Consider the following 13,727-nt stretch of genomic DNA (forward strand, 5'->3'; position numbering starts at 1 on the left):
ATACAATAACACAAATATTTTTCGTCTTAAATCAATTATGTCCATGAATCGCCCTTTAAAATCAAATTTGTAGAGTTTTCTCAGTATTTTGTATTACCAATTTTGTACAAAATAAAGATTTAACTCAAAGGGGAATAAGTTAATTATAATATGAGTAGTTGAGCTCCGTGTCGGTGTAATCTCTGAATAAATAAACTGTGACCTCCTCTCTCTGCTGTGCAAAGACTGAGCTGTCATCTGTGACCACAATTGCATCACAGCAGAAACTTTTTTTTTTTCTTCTTCTTCTTTTTTGCACTGTAGTTCTCTGGGGAAGTGTGCGTCATCCGCCCTGCTCTGAACTACAGGAAGCACTGCCAAAAGAGAGGGGAGGCGTCATAGCTAAACCGACCAATAGGCTGACGGGATTAAAATAGACCCGTATATATCGGAGGTTAGACCTATTCTCACCATAATACGAAACCAAACAGTGATGTGACTGTGCTGCCATGCACCTTGAACTACTTTCCGGCTCATATGCTTCATCATTCTTCTCTACCATCATTGTAATCCCTTCCAGCAGTTTTTGAGCCTACTTATTAAAAAAAATAACATCTGTTTTTTTAAAAAAAAGTCTGGGATGTATCAGGTGGTTGTTTTGAACTTGGGTTAATAAATAAAACCAAACTAAAATTCTCCACTAACACCAAGGATAAAGAACAAAAGATAAATAACTACAGTCACCCACCTTACGTAACCTTATTTCTGGTATGGTGAGATGAATTTAGCATGTCTGAGCAATGCAAAACATTCTTGAATTTGCCTGTTGAACTGTTTGCAGAGTGATTCCAGATGCAAATAGATAAAGTCACAGGAAGGCACTCTAAATATTTTCTTGAAACCAGCTGCTCACCTGCTCTGTGGCTGATATCAGCGTGTTGAATTCACTCTTTTTAAGATAAAACTTTCGGGGGGGTTGGTGTTTTGAAAACCTGGTAACAAGCAGGAACTTTCTTCTGATAAGTGGCAAGATGAACAAATATACTGCATGCCTGAGACAAAAAGACTGTTTTCACTGGCTATCACAAAAATGAGGTGGATGATAAAGACCTCAGAATAACAAAGTCTCTCTGAATCTGTCATACAAAACATTAAAGAACAGCAGAAGTTACATGTTTAAGAACTTCAGATCTTCCTTTGGGAGTGAGGTTTAAGATTAATAACTTGGCAAACTGTTGGTTTACAGAACATCGTCTTTTTATACCAGTTTTATTGGATTTTCAACATTATAACTTGTATTGCTATCATTGCTAGACATATTTAGTCAGAGAGGGATGGTTAAGGACATCTAACATTGTCACATCTCATATTATGACTGCATGTGGTTGCACAGTAACATGCTTGACTGAACTAGCTATAAAATATCTGCTAACGTTACTTTCCCTCATGTGTAACTATTAAAATGTGTTGATAATGTGACTCCTCAGGCTCTGTGGGCCTCAGCTGTACTGTAGGTCCTCCTCCTCCCTCTCTATTACCTGATATCAGACAAACCTGTCAACTCGTTACACTCCGTTTCCAGAATCAACAGTATCAGTCAGCTCGACTCGGTCTGGACCCAGCTAGCCCTCTCTAGTGAACCTGGGGAACTTTAGCTGATCGCAGTTCATCTGAGGGTACTGATATGAGGCCAGAGAAGCTGCACTTCTGGGCCTCAAGGCAAGTATTTGTGTATTATGAGCTGATTTCGTTGTTATCTCTTTTGTACGCCAGGTTAATGTCAGAAAGGTAGTGACTCTGCTGTCACAGTTACTGTGTACAGGAAGCTCTGTGTATTATGTGTTTTCTGAAATTGAACAAAGTGACTCCTCATATTCTTCATCTAGTTTCATGCAGCAAAACTCTGATGTAACAACCATAACATACTACAATGATCAAAATGATAAAATGGTTTGGTGCATATTTTGAAAAACCGAAACAATTATGGTCAATTTTTCTAGAAAAGTTATATTTATATTCTGTGAAAACACAAATCCTTAATATGTAATATACAAGAATAAGTCAACATAATTACAAAGATTCTCCCTGAATGATGCTCCATAAAGATAATAAACACACATACACAAAAACACTTTTTTAAAATTGTTTTTTATTTTCATGCTGCCACAGTGAATCACTGTTACAGAATCCGTCTACACATCAGATTTGGCCAGCTAAGACTGCAGGTCTCTGAAGAGCTCCAGCCTTTTCTGGGCAACGTCGTAGATGATGGCTGTAACAGACAAGACAGAATGAAAATGTTTCAGCTCACTGTCTATGATGTGTTTGACATCTGTGACCTCTGTAATGTTTAAAAAGAACCACTAGATGGCAATCTAACAATATCTATGACCTGATGACCCCTGGAGGAGCACTTGTGAAATGCCTCTTAGCTGTCAGGCTTGAGCCTCTAGAACATGTTGATTAAGTCCAACAACTTAGAAGAAGGTTGTATTTATTAGCAGGGAAGCTCAAAAAGTTACAAGAGAGTCTTTTACTTAAGAGTCAGTTGATAAGAATCACCCTTATCTGAGATTTCTGCCTTTACACAATTTTCAGTTTTCATTCATAACTATCATGGGGGCAGATATTATCAGGCTTTTCTTCTCTTTCTTTTCTGTTTAATATATATATGTGTGTTGAAAATCTTACTGTCCAGCAGCTCTCTTGCTGTGTATCTCTTCTCCAAACTGTTGTTAACCTCATCCATCAGCCATGGGAAGAAATTAGTCTCAATATCTGGAAATCAGAACCACATATACGATATCAGCTTAAAAACTCAAGTCAAAACATTCCTGCACAAAGTATCAATGAACTCTTGTATTGCTAATCACCATATGACAGATCTTATGAAGTGCAGCAGAGTGCAGCAGAGTGCAGCGATGCCCTCATGTGTCAAAAAGGGGTAGCTGAGTTTGAGTGAATTCATTGTAACGCAGTGCAGCAAAGGGAGGCTGACCTTTCTCCACGGGGTCATAAAAGTAGCCATGGCTCCTCAGTGAAGTAAAGACTGCTGGTAGAAGGTCAGCCAAGTACTTCTGTGTGTACGCCCGCGCAGCAATCTTCTCTGCAGTCTCTCTTTCTTTCTTCAGCACTTCCTTCTGCTGGGCAATTCTACGCTCCTGAAGTCAAAAAGGACAAACACAAAATATGTGCCTAGCAACACAGATGGAGACAGATTTTCAAAATCTGATAATCTCTTGTTAAAGTTATTTCTAAGAAGGACAGAATCATCGTGTGACCAGTCAACTAAAACTGAGATGTCTGATATACAGCTTCACGGAAAGTGAAAGCACTAAAAACCCTGGTTTCAAATCAAGAATTTTTCTGCAACATAAATGTTTGCTAGAAAATTAGTTAGGTCTGATTTCATTGACAGCTGCGTATCCTTGGAAACATAAGCAAACAGCCTATCAACTGATGTCAGATTCTGATCCTTGTTAAATCCTAATAGTAGTCTTTCAACAATGCAGCCCCACAGAGAATACACATGAATAAAGACTTCTTTCTTGTGAAATAACCATGATTCTTCTAACCTTGTCAGATAATAGTGTGTTCACCTATGGTCCCACTGGTTATAACATAAATCTGATTAAGAAAATAGGTTTTAAGTAGCCTGGTTCCCAACCTCTCAATCGCTTCTCACATCTTGAATGAATAAAGAAATAAAATGAAATGGAAATTCGGTCTGTTTATCAGGTCAGATTTTCAAGGCCTGAATGCTGAATGTTTCCTAAGCGTGATGTTTTAATGGCGTCACCGGTTAAAGTCTCTGATTTTCTTTAAGCTCCATACCTTTTCCTCACTGTGGCGTCTCTCCTGCTCCTGTAGCCGCTGCACCTCCTCCAGCTCAGCGTTTCGGAGCTCCTCGAAGGCCCTCTGCTGGGCCCTCAGACGGGCCAGCTCCTCCTCCTCCATCACCTCCAGCAGTGACTGCTCGATTGTCTTACCCACCAGGACCTCCAACACTGGCTGCACCTCCCTGTCAAAGTCAAACAACTGCAGAGGACACTTGTAGTGAGTTATGTTACATGGTGCATTTTAAATCGTTAAGTAAATGTTGATCAAACCTGTATGACAACATATATTTTAATATTGTCTAAAGTAGATCTAATAATCTGTCAGTTGCAGCATAATTAGAACTACGTTGAGGCTTTTTAGTGTTTAAGTTTGGGCTGATCTACATTTTGGGGAACCTACCTCTCCTTCCTCTATTTGTGTTTGAACATCTTTGCCGGATTTAGCAGGTATGAATAGTGGAGTTGCTGGTCTGTCCAGAAAAGCATCGGTCTGGCACTCAATATCTGTAGCCACTATGACATCACTCAGTTCTTCAAGGTAAAGGTCTGAAAATGAAGGACAGAGAGCCAAAATGTGCACCTCCGCTGTCCAAAAGCGCATTTGACAAACTCATAATGAACTGAATATTCTGCAGAGGTAAAGAGAAATGTTTTACCTGTTTGCACATCAATGTGTTTTCTGCCCTGCAGGGCCTCGGGAGTCCTGGGTCTGAGCTGCTCCATGGCCCGTTTACGAGCCATGGCTCTCCTCCTGATCTCTTGCTGTCTTTGTATTTCAGCTGGGTCTGGCTGGGCCGTCTGTCAGAGGTGAATGTTGATCAACATGTTCAGATAAAATGATTAAAAGAAAGGCAAACCTACCAGAGATTCATACTTACAGTCGGTATGATGTGTTGAGCGTACGTGTTTCCTCTGACAACGCGACGATCATACATAATGTTTCCATAATTACTGTGTGCCCTACATTGTCGAGACAAGACACAGTGGAGCCATGCAGCCAGCACATTAGTAGTTACCCCTGACACTTGTTAGCATCAAAGGTGATTGGCTGATTGGTGATCCGTGCTGTGCTGATATTTGATAGTTTAATAGTTTTTGTTTGGTAACACAGTAGTGGAAGAGGTACCGTGTATACTTAGTAAAAGTAGCGATACCACAATTTAAAAATGATTGCAAGTGGAAAGTTCTGCATTCAGAATTGTATTTAAGTCAAAAAGTATCACCATAATATACCTTAAGTATCAAAAGTAAAAGTATTCCTTATGCAGACTGGTTCTTTTCAAAGTGTTATATTATGATGTCTATATAATATATTATTTTTATGGGTGTATTCATATGTGACTATGAATTATGTAGCTAACTGTAACTACTACAGACACTGCTGAGTTTCATCAAATAATTGATCACATTTCATTAAATGATCTTAATATGTATGTAATGTAGTGCAAGTAATGGAGTAAAGAGTACAATACTTTCCTATGAAAGTGGAAGTTAGTGGAATTAAAGTGTAAAGTGCCATAAAATGGAAGAACTCAAGTAAAGTAAAAGTTTCTACCTCAAGAACAGTACTTCAGTAAATGTACCTAAAGTATAAGTTACTCAAAGACTGTACTTAAGTATAATTTTGAAGTACTTGTACTTTACTTGAGTATTTCCATTTGATGCTACTTTATACTTCCACTCCACTACATTTCAGAGGTACTTTCTACTCCACTACATTTATTTGTCACAATGGATAATATAACAAGCTTTTAAAATACAATACATTGTTAAAGATGAAACCAGTGGTTTCCAACCTTTTTGGCTTTTGACGTCTTACAAAAAGCAGTGTATAGTTGGGGTGGTTGTTAACAGCTCCACCAAATAGTGATTTTTCCCTCTAAACTTCTCACATGGTTTCATTTCAATAAATGTTCAAGTGATCCATTATTTCACCAAGAATCAAAGATTAGGGAAGATTTGTTTTTCTTCTTTTTTCTCCCATTAAGCATCTCACGACGTCTCAGATATATCTGGTGACCATTTGGAGGGGCCCGACCCCTAGGTTGGGAACCACAGGACTACACTAGCTAACTGTATATAAAGTAGTTCAAACTAGCTCTACCTCCAGCAGCTACAAAAGTAACATGCTGCTCTAACACTGATGTTTTAGTATTAATAATATAATGATGTCATATATAATAACATGTCGGTCAGAGGGATCAAACTACTACTTTTACTGCAATACTTTTACTACACCAAGGTTCTACTACTTTTATTTAAGTAGGATTTTTCATGCAGAACTTTTACTTAGTATTTTTACATTGCTGTATTGGTACTTTTACTTAAGTAGAGGATCCGAATACTTCTTCCACCTCTGAATATCTGTGTATATATACAATATATCTGCCACTCATGAAGCAATTTAGCGGTTAGCACAGAAAAAAATGCAATAAACGTGACGTTACTGTTCTGACGGAGGCTCTCTGTATTTGGAGCGGGTCTCCACCGGCCTGGGGCGACTTGAGAAAGTGTAAGTTCCGTTTGGATCTCTCTGGTTGTGTGAAACAAAAGCCATAACTTAGCTACAAACTATAGCAAACCAACAGATGCTGTAGTTTCGATAGCTAATTTAAGATAGAGCAACAAACCGTTGTAGCAACCGTATCCAGGAAGTGTAATTCAACCGCCGATACGTCACCTCCCTTAGAGACAGAGGAAAGGAGATTTAACCCTTGATTGTAAAGACCCTAAAATTGATTTTAATGTTAATGTGATTATTATAATGGACACATTTTTTATTCACAAATTTTTCAGAAGAACAATTACCAATATTTTCTATTTTCCTTCATGATTTCACATATTTTTTTTTAAACTCTTTTTTAACTCTTTAAAAAATCTCTTCAAAAGAGTATATGTACTATTAATTATTAAACATACAGAACTGCCTTTATTTTATTTTAATGTATTTACTTATTTATTGTTTTTTTCCGCCATTGTCCTTGTACATCTATTTTGTATTTGATTATAAATTGAATTCACAATGTTTAACATTTGGACTGTGATGAAATGGAATGTGTTATGATAAATAAAGTCTTTTAAAGACAGAGAGAGAGAGATTTGGCCTACTTTTACTATTACGTCTACCACCCCCACTATTACCACAATTACAACTACTACTGCAACTACTACACTGCTACTTCTGCTTCACGTTCTCCCTCTACTACTACTACTAATAATGATAATAATAATAAGAAGAAGAAGACGAAGAAGAAGACGAAGAAGATGAAGAAGAAGAACACAATAAATAAACACAAATATCTTTTTTTTAACTCAAAGAAAAAAAATCTCACCGCAAGATCCATTTATTGGCTTTTCTGGAGCTTTTGCCATTTTTTTCTCATTCCGGTTTACTTAAAGACTGAAAGTTCATCCCTGACCTTGAAATTCATGGCAGAACAGCCACTAAATGGTCTTTGTGGTGAGATTGTTTTGTCAACTGCTTCCAAGGTCGAGAATGAGTTGCCAGTTAAAATATATATATATATATATATATATATATATATATATATATATATATATATATATATATGAACAAACCTCTTCAACTGTTACAAAACTATAAATGTCACACACAGATACAGCGTGGCATCACAACAGTGCTAAAGCTAATTAGACTTTATTGAAAAATTTGTTACCTGCTCTAGTGCCTTACTCTCATTGTGTTGTTACTCATCTCATGAGCTGTGAGCTTAACGTGCTGATGCAAGACCACTTCCTGCACAGAGAAGTCAAAAGGTGACAAGCTAATTCAACCATATGCTGCATTTCAATCATTCATCTATGAGTATCATGATGAGTTAATAAAGTGTCAAAAAAGATTGTTTTCAACTCAGTTTTATGTGTTCCCACTTAAATTAATATTCATCAATTAGGCTGTAGTAGTGAAGTATTTTGTGGTTTGTGGTGTACTCTTGCTATCTGCTTCTACCTCTTTTTTCATATTTAAACAATATATATGCACAACAAAGTGTACACATGAAAACAGATTTGTTTTGCTGACAGGCAAGCATTGAAATGTGGGCGGCATTTAGTAAAGGAAAGCAGACAGTCATCTCAAGCTGACACTAACCACAAAGAGCATACAAAAAGTCTGAAAGTGTCAGAGAAAAGTAGGGCACCGGAATTAACACTGAATTGTATTTATAAGGACAAAGAAGAACTCTGTGATGGAAGTGATGATTGAACAGACACATTTGTTTTTTTCCATATGAGAGATTATATGGCAAAGGTAACTGTGTCACAATTTTGCATATTTACGTACTTGATTTGTTACATAACACTGACTATTTAAATAACTAAACAAAAGATTATTATATAACACATCCATGAAAACTATACCTTATTCACAACACAAACTGCTAAATATAGCCCCAGCTGGAGAAGGCCATGCTGGAGTGACGTCATGTGTTTTTGATGTCTTATAAAAAGGAATAATGAATGTCTGTTCAGATGAGTGCGGAGGTTTCTGTGTCGTAAAGGGCTTGGATTTGCTCTCCTCTCTGCATATGATATTGTTTATGCTTCAGCTGTCACAAATCATTATGCATTATTAAAAGGTAAACTGTTCAGCTTGTCACTTTGTTAGCCTCTTCTCATTAGTGTTGACTGGCAGCCATGAGATTACACAACAAGTAGGGCATACTTCCAAACATTCATCTTCAGTGCAGTAATCTACTCACATCACCTTTTTTGTTTTGTTTTTTAGGTTTATTCCAGATATGTAGCCTTGTTCCCCTTTCACAAACACAATCCACAAACTTAATCACTATATTTCTAACATCTTTTATCAAACACAGTGTCGAGGAGGGATAGGCACCCCCGCTTCAGTTGAAAGTCTTCCTCTCCCTGTCATCGTGATGTCTCGCATGCTCAGCCTTTCAAAAGCAGCAGGTGGTAACTTAAGCAATTAGGAAACTAGGTGGTAATTAAATTAAATCAGCATCCAAGTGAGGCAATGAGCTGTTAGTGAAACAGTAATGCACATGTAGAGTATGTAGTGAGAAGCAAACAGGTAGTAATGGAAGCAGTTAAGGGTCGAAACCAGCAATTACTGAAGGCAGAGGCAGCATAATGTACTGTGCATGCAACATAATAATTTCAAAATGTACAATGGTGGACACAACAGGGACACTTGTGCACTTTAATGCAATCCAATGCAACAGCCCTACATTATACATCTATTTATTCATTGAGACCATGTACAGTGTTAAACATAAATGTTACCATTTCATGTACTGTACCAGAGTTAGTTTCTAGCTAATTTTTATGTGCAGTCCCTTCGGCATGTCACAGTTAAGACATATATCAGCACAATAACAAACAATACAAAGCAAAAAAACAAACAGGACACATAATACAAAATACACACAATAGTACGTCACATACACCCACAATGTCAACTAGGAATGACTAATGTATGCTTGTCAGATTAAAAGCAAGATTATTTGATGGGAAGACCATGAGATAAGATGTACAGTCAGTGGTTACAGAGCTTAGTAGCTTTTAGCAGAGTTTTAAATTTGGTTTTAAACGTACTGATGGAACTGCAGCTCTGTTGATTCAAGTCTATGGTAATATACTGTATAACCTTAATTTAATGAGGTAAACTCATTGCGATTAAAGGGGACATTTCATGCACATTTCCAGGTCTATATTCTTATTCTGGGGAATATTCTACTGGAATATCTTTGCATGATTTATCCTTATCCTATGAACTCCTTATTTATCTTATACCAGTCCTCGGTTCAGCCTCTGTCTGAAACAGGCTGTTTTAGCTCCTTTCTCTTTATGGTCCCCTCCCAAGGAGCCCATTCTGTTCTGAGTGGTTAGTTTCTACAAACTGCATCAACAAACTATGAAACAAACAGTACTAGTAGGATTTCACTACTTTTTCTCATTCTTTACTTGACATTTCAGCTTCTCAAGTACATCCATACATGTTCAAGCCGGAGTCCAATTTGGAACATGAGAGTGGGCAAACAACACATGGAAAAACCTTAGCAACAACCTTAGCAACAAAGGCCCCGGAACAGACGGCTTTTTATGGGCATGTGCGATGAGCCGACAAGGTAAGGTAGAAAAAAACAGTGCAAATGAAGCATTCAGAGCAGGTTGAAGCCTGGGCTTCTGACTTGCAGGGAACATTTCTACATACATTCACCTGAGGTTTTGGAACTTTGACCATGTTAACCCTAGATATCCGACATCATAACAGTATAGAAATAACAGAAAACCAGAAAAAGCGCAACATGTCCCCTTTAAGATCTCCTTTTCAAGAGAAACCTGTGTACAGCAGAAAAAATAAGTACTGAGAGATGAGAAAAGGTGATTGTAGTCACAAGACTGAAACTCTATTCCAGTCCATGTCAGGAAACCAAAAAGTCAGAAGAAATCAACCACTCCTTGTTGTTCTGAGTCAGTCTGTGCTTTGTGTAGCCTGCCATTATGTTGCTACTGTCAGTCTGTCCATATGTAACTGCATGCATGTATTTTATTGAGACCTTGCTTTTATTGTACCAGAGTATGTATTATGTATTTTATGACTGTTTACTGAATGCCTCTGCTTTGCATGTTTAGATTAGTGCTTACAGTAATAATGCTGTACTGTCTTGCTTAGTGCATATGTCTGTTAACATTAATATAGTAGGATGAGACTTTCAATCTTTAAAAGCCTTTGAATTTATTAAATTTAGCCTATATGGTGCAAAGCCCTGGAAGTTCAGCATTTATGTAATGGTTGTGGATTATTTTGAGGCTGTAGTAGTTGCTATTTTTGATCTCAATGAATCCTTGTATAACACAGTCTCGACACAAAAAAGAACATTAAGAGCTTCAAACAACAGATTATACCGCACTGACAGGAGTTCATGTTATTGTGTCGAACCCCTGTATGATGTCATCCAATCCACTGGGTAAACATAGTCTCTTCTCTATTATTGAATGCAACCCTGACATGTGAGCAGTTATCCACATCATTATATGTACTGTGACATCAGTTCACAATAAGCACCACTGACAATTAACAAGCTTGTTACACTGAATCCACTGGCATGGTATGTGCCGTACAGCTCTCGCTTTCATGTTCAATGCAAGGTCACAATGAGCTGAGCAGTAAGAATGCATACTGATTATGTTGATGGTGACTGCTCAAAACAGCTCAAGAGTAGCTGTTCGTTAGTTGTTTGGTTGTTTGGTAATGAACACATTAAAAGGGATCTAGTATCTTAGTGCAGTACATACTGTATATACATGAATGTTGATTCACAAAGGAATTAAATTAATGTGCTTGAATTATACGATTTTTGTTTGTTAAAAGTACAGCTGAAACAATGGTTGATTAATTGGTCAGAAACTATTTTCTTGACAGATTGTAGCCATTTTTCAATCAAAAATGACAATAATTCACTGGTGTTAGCATGCTAACATGCTAAGCTAAGATGATAAATTCTATCTCTGCTTAACACCAAGATGTTAGCATTGTCACTGTGGGCATTTTAGCATGCTGACATTTAGTTATCATTTAGTTAGACTCTTTAATAGACTCTTTTCTGATATTTTATAGAACAAACAATTCTATAGAAAATGTTTGATAGATTAACTGATAATGAAAATAATTGTTAGTGTAGCCCTCGTTAAAAGTTGATCCAGCTTTCATTTAAACGTAGGACCTCTATGAAGGTAGGAAGGTAAATTAAACATTCTGAAATAATTTGGCTCATTCTTCAAAAGTAATGTTTCCATCAGTGCTCAGAAGATCTGGTTTTGTTCAAACCTTTTGGAGCCCCATAATAGATTACAAATCAAATAAAGTTGTTATGTTTAAGCTGAGGTTTGGAAATTACCTGCAGCCCAGCCGCTGTGTTTGGGCAAAGGTCTTTCAACAGATGGATATATCATAGTTACAGGATTTTCACACTGCACTTAGCTAAGAGCTGAAAGCATTCTTAGAACCTTCTTAACCCCACATTCTCTGAACAATTTATCTACAACATTTGTGGAATGCTTTTGTTTTGTGAAGTACATTGCCACTGATGCATATTAGCCCATTAAAATTTAATTGAATGTGACCTTTGACCATATTATTGAGTTGGTATTTTCTTATTAGACACTTGATGATTATACAAAGAGTGTTGTGTTATGGAGTAGTTCTCAATATGCAAGTGTCTTGACCATTGAAGAGAAGAGAAGAAGAGATTGGGTAATAAGTAGTATGTTTATTCAATACAAAACACTATTGTAGTGCGCATGTGTGTAGGCTACAGCCTATCTGGCAGGTGCAAAATGCTGCACAAAGGCACTGCGCACAAGTGAGGCATCCTCAACTGAGATCTCAAAGTGGTGTTCTGGATCCTGGACCAGGGAAGCTCCACCTTGCTTCAAATGCACGCATCACCTCTAGAACTGCTTCACCTTGTGGAATCCGGATGAAGTCCCTGTCCAAGACCTTTTCCCATGCTCCCTCTTCTCCGGTAGGTTAAGTGTTATTTTATGCATAAAAAGATTCTCACATTGATTAAATTTATTAGCTCATCCGATAGTTACCTGGGCAATTACATATTGTTTGTGCCCATAAATGTTTTGACAACAGAGTGCCACCACCGGTCACTTTTCGGGAGTGACCAAATCTGACAGTTAGGTGGTGGTACTTCACTAGACACGACACCTATTAGGCACAAAAACGGCAACATCTCTTTGTTTGCCACTACTGGAAAAGGTATTACAATAGATGTCTTCTTTGCAGTCTCTCTTTTTGATGTTGATGTTTTGATGTTTCAATGTTGCTCTCACGTAAAGCCCTGCTAATGGTGACATGTTAACGTTGCTGCTTGCTGTTAAAGAGTTGTCACACGTCATTCTATGTTGTAAACATTAGTCACATGTTCCAGCAGACATTTAACCAGGGCTAGTAGAAGTGCAGTGTGGTTGTATAGCCCTGGATTTAGGTCAACCCTGGGTTAACAGTGTGTGTGTGTGTGTGAAAAGGGACTAGGTTATCTCAGGTTTAACTCTTCTATGAATGTGCACTGTGAAAAGCCCTATAGATTACAGAAAGATTATAGATATGAGCTGATGACTCAAGTTCCTTCTTATTCTTTGCAAAGAATAATACCCTAAATTTGTAAACTTCGGCCCAGAAGCAACATCAAAAAAGATCATAATGCATGTCACTGCCCGGGTGTTACTGTCTAGTATTTCCGAATAATGATAAAAATCATGTGAGAGCTCATTTTGCCATTCACACTTCACACTAGAGTTTGTAAGTGTGATGTAGTAATGATTGTTTTGAATCCGAGTCAGAGGTTACAGATGGTCAGACATGATAAAAGCAAGGTAATGCATCTGTACATATACATGCAAAAAACTGTATCTTTATGAAGCTTGTAATGTTTGATATTTGCAGACATTGTGTCACAGAGGTGCTGATTAAACTCTTTAGTTTTTTTAGGCTTGTGGTGGTGTTGTATTACATGCTGTTTTTTTGTTTGTACTGTACATAAAAGTAGTGCCTCTCAGTTTCAATAAATATGATGCTTCACAAGTGTAGTTGTTATTGCAGGTCTATAGTATTGGATTGATGAATTTTATTTGATTAATTGATCATTTTATATTGTGCAGATGTTTTTTTGTTGTGTCTAATCCTTGTAAAGGATAATTAAAGATGAGAATAATCAGAGATTATCAGTGTTTTGTCAGTTTATGTTAAAGTAAAATGCTGTTAAATCAGTTTCAGCTACAATGTTTAGATGAATTAAAAAAAAGCAACACTTGTTGAGGAAGGAAATAGCGTGCTTTAGAAAGGAAGGAAGACGAGGTGGCATCAGCTAATTGTTCCGTCAGAGACAGAGGAACAGCAATTCAGAGAAAAAC

General features: G+C 37.3%; 1 protein-coding gene across 1 annotated transcript; it reads right to left on the reverse strand.

Annotated features, from left to right (window-relative positions):
* Window positions 1-2,108: 2,108 nt before the first annotated feature.
* rsph3 (radial spoke head 3) lies at window positions 2,109-6,478 on the reverse strand. The gene is made up of 8 exons (XM_044377293.1): window positions 6,266-6,478; window positions 4,697-4,778; window positions 4,475-4,616; window positions 4,219-4,364; window positions 3,814-4,017; window positions 2,978-3,140; window positions 2,671-2,757; window positions 2,109-2,251 (listed from the first exon to the last, which is right to left on the reverse strand). The coding sequence occupies exons 1-8, from the start codon at window positions 6,373-6,375 to the stop codon at window positions 2,193-2,195; spliced, it is 993 nt and encodes a 330-aa protein (XP_044233228.1). The 5' UTR covers window positions 6,376-6,478; the 3' UTR covers window positions 2,109-2,192.
* Window positions 6,479-13,727: the final 7,249 nt, after the last annotated feature.

This window comes from Thunnus albacares, chromosome 16 (assembly GCF_914725855.1).
Source record: "Thunnus albacares chromosome 16, fThuAlb1.1, whole genome shotgun sequence".
Classification (NCBI taxonomy): Eukaryota; Metazoa; Chordata; class Actinopteri; order Scombriformes; family Scombridae; genus Thunnus; species Thunnus albacares.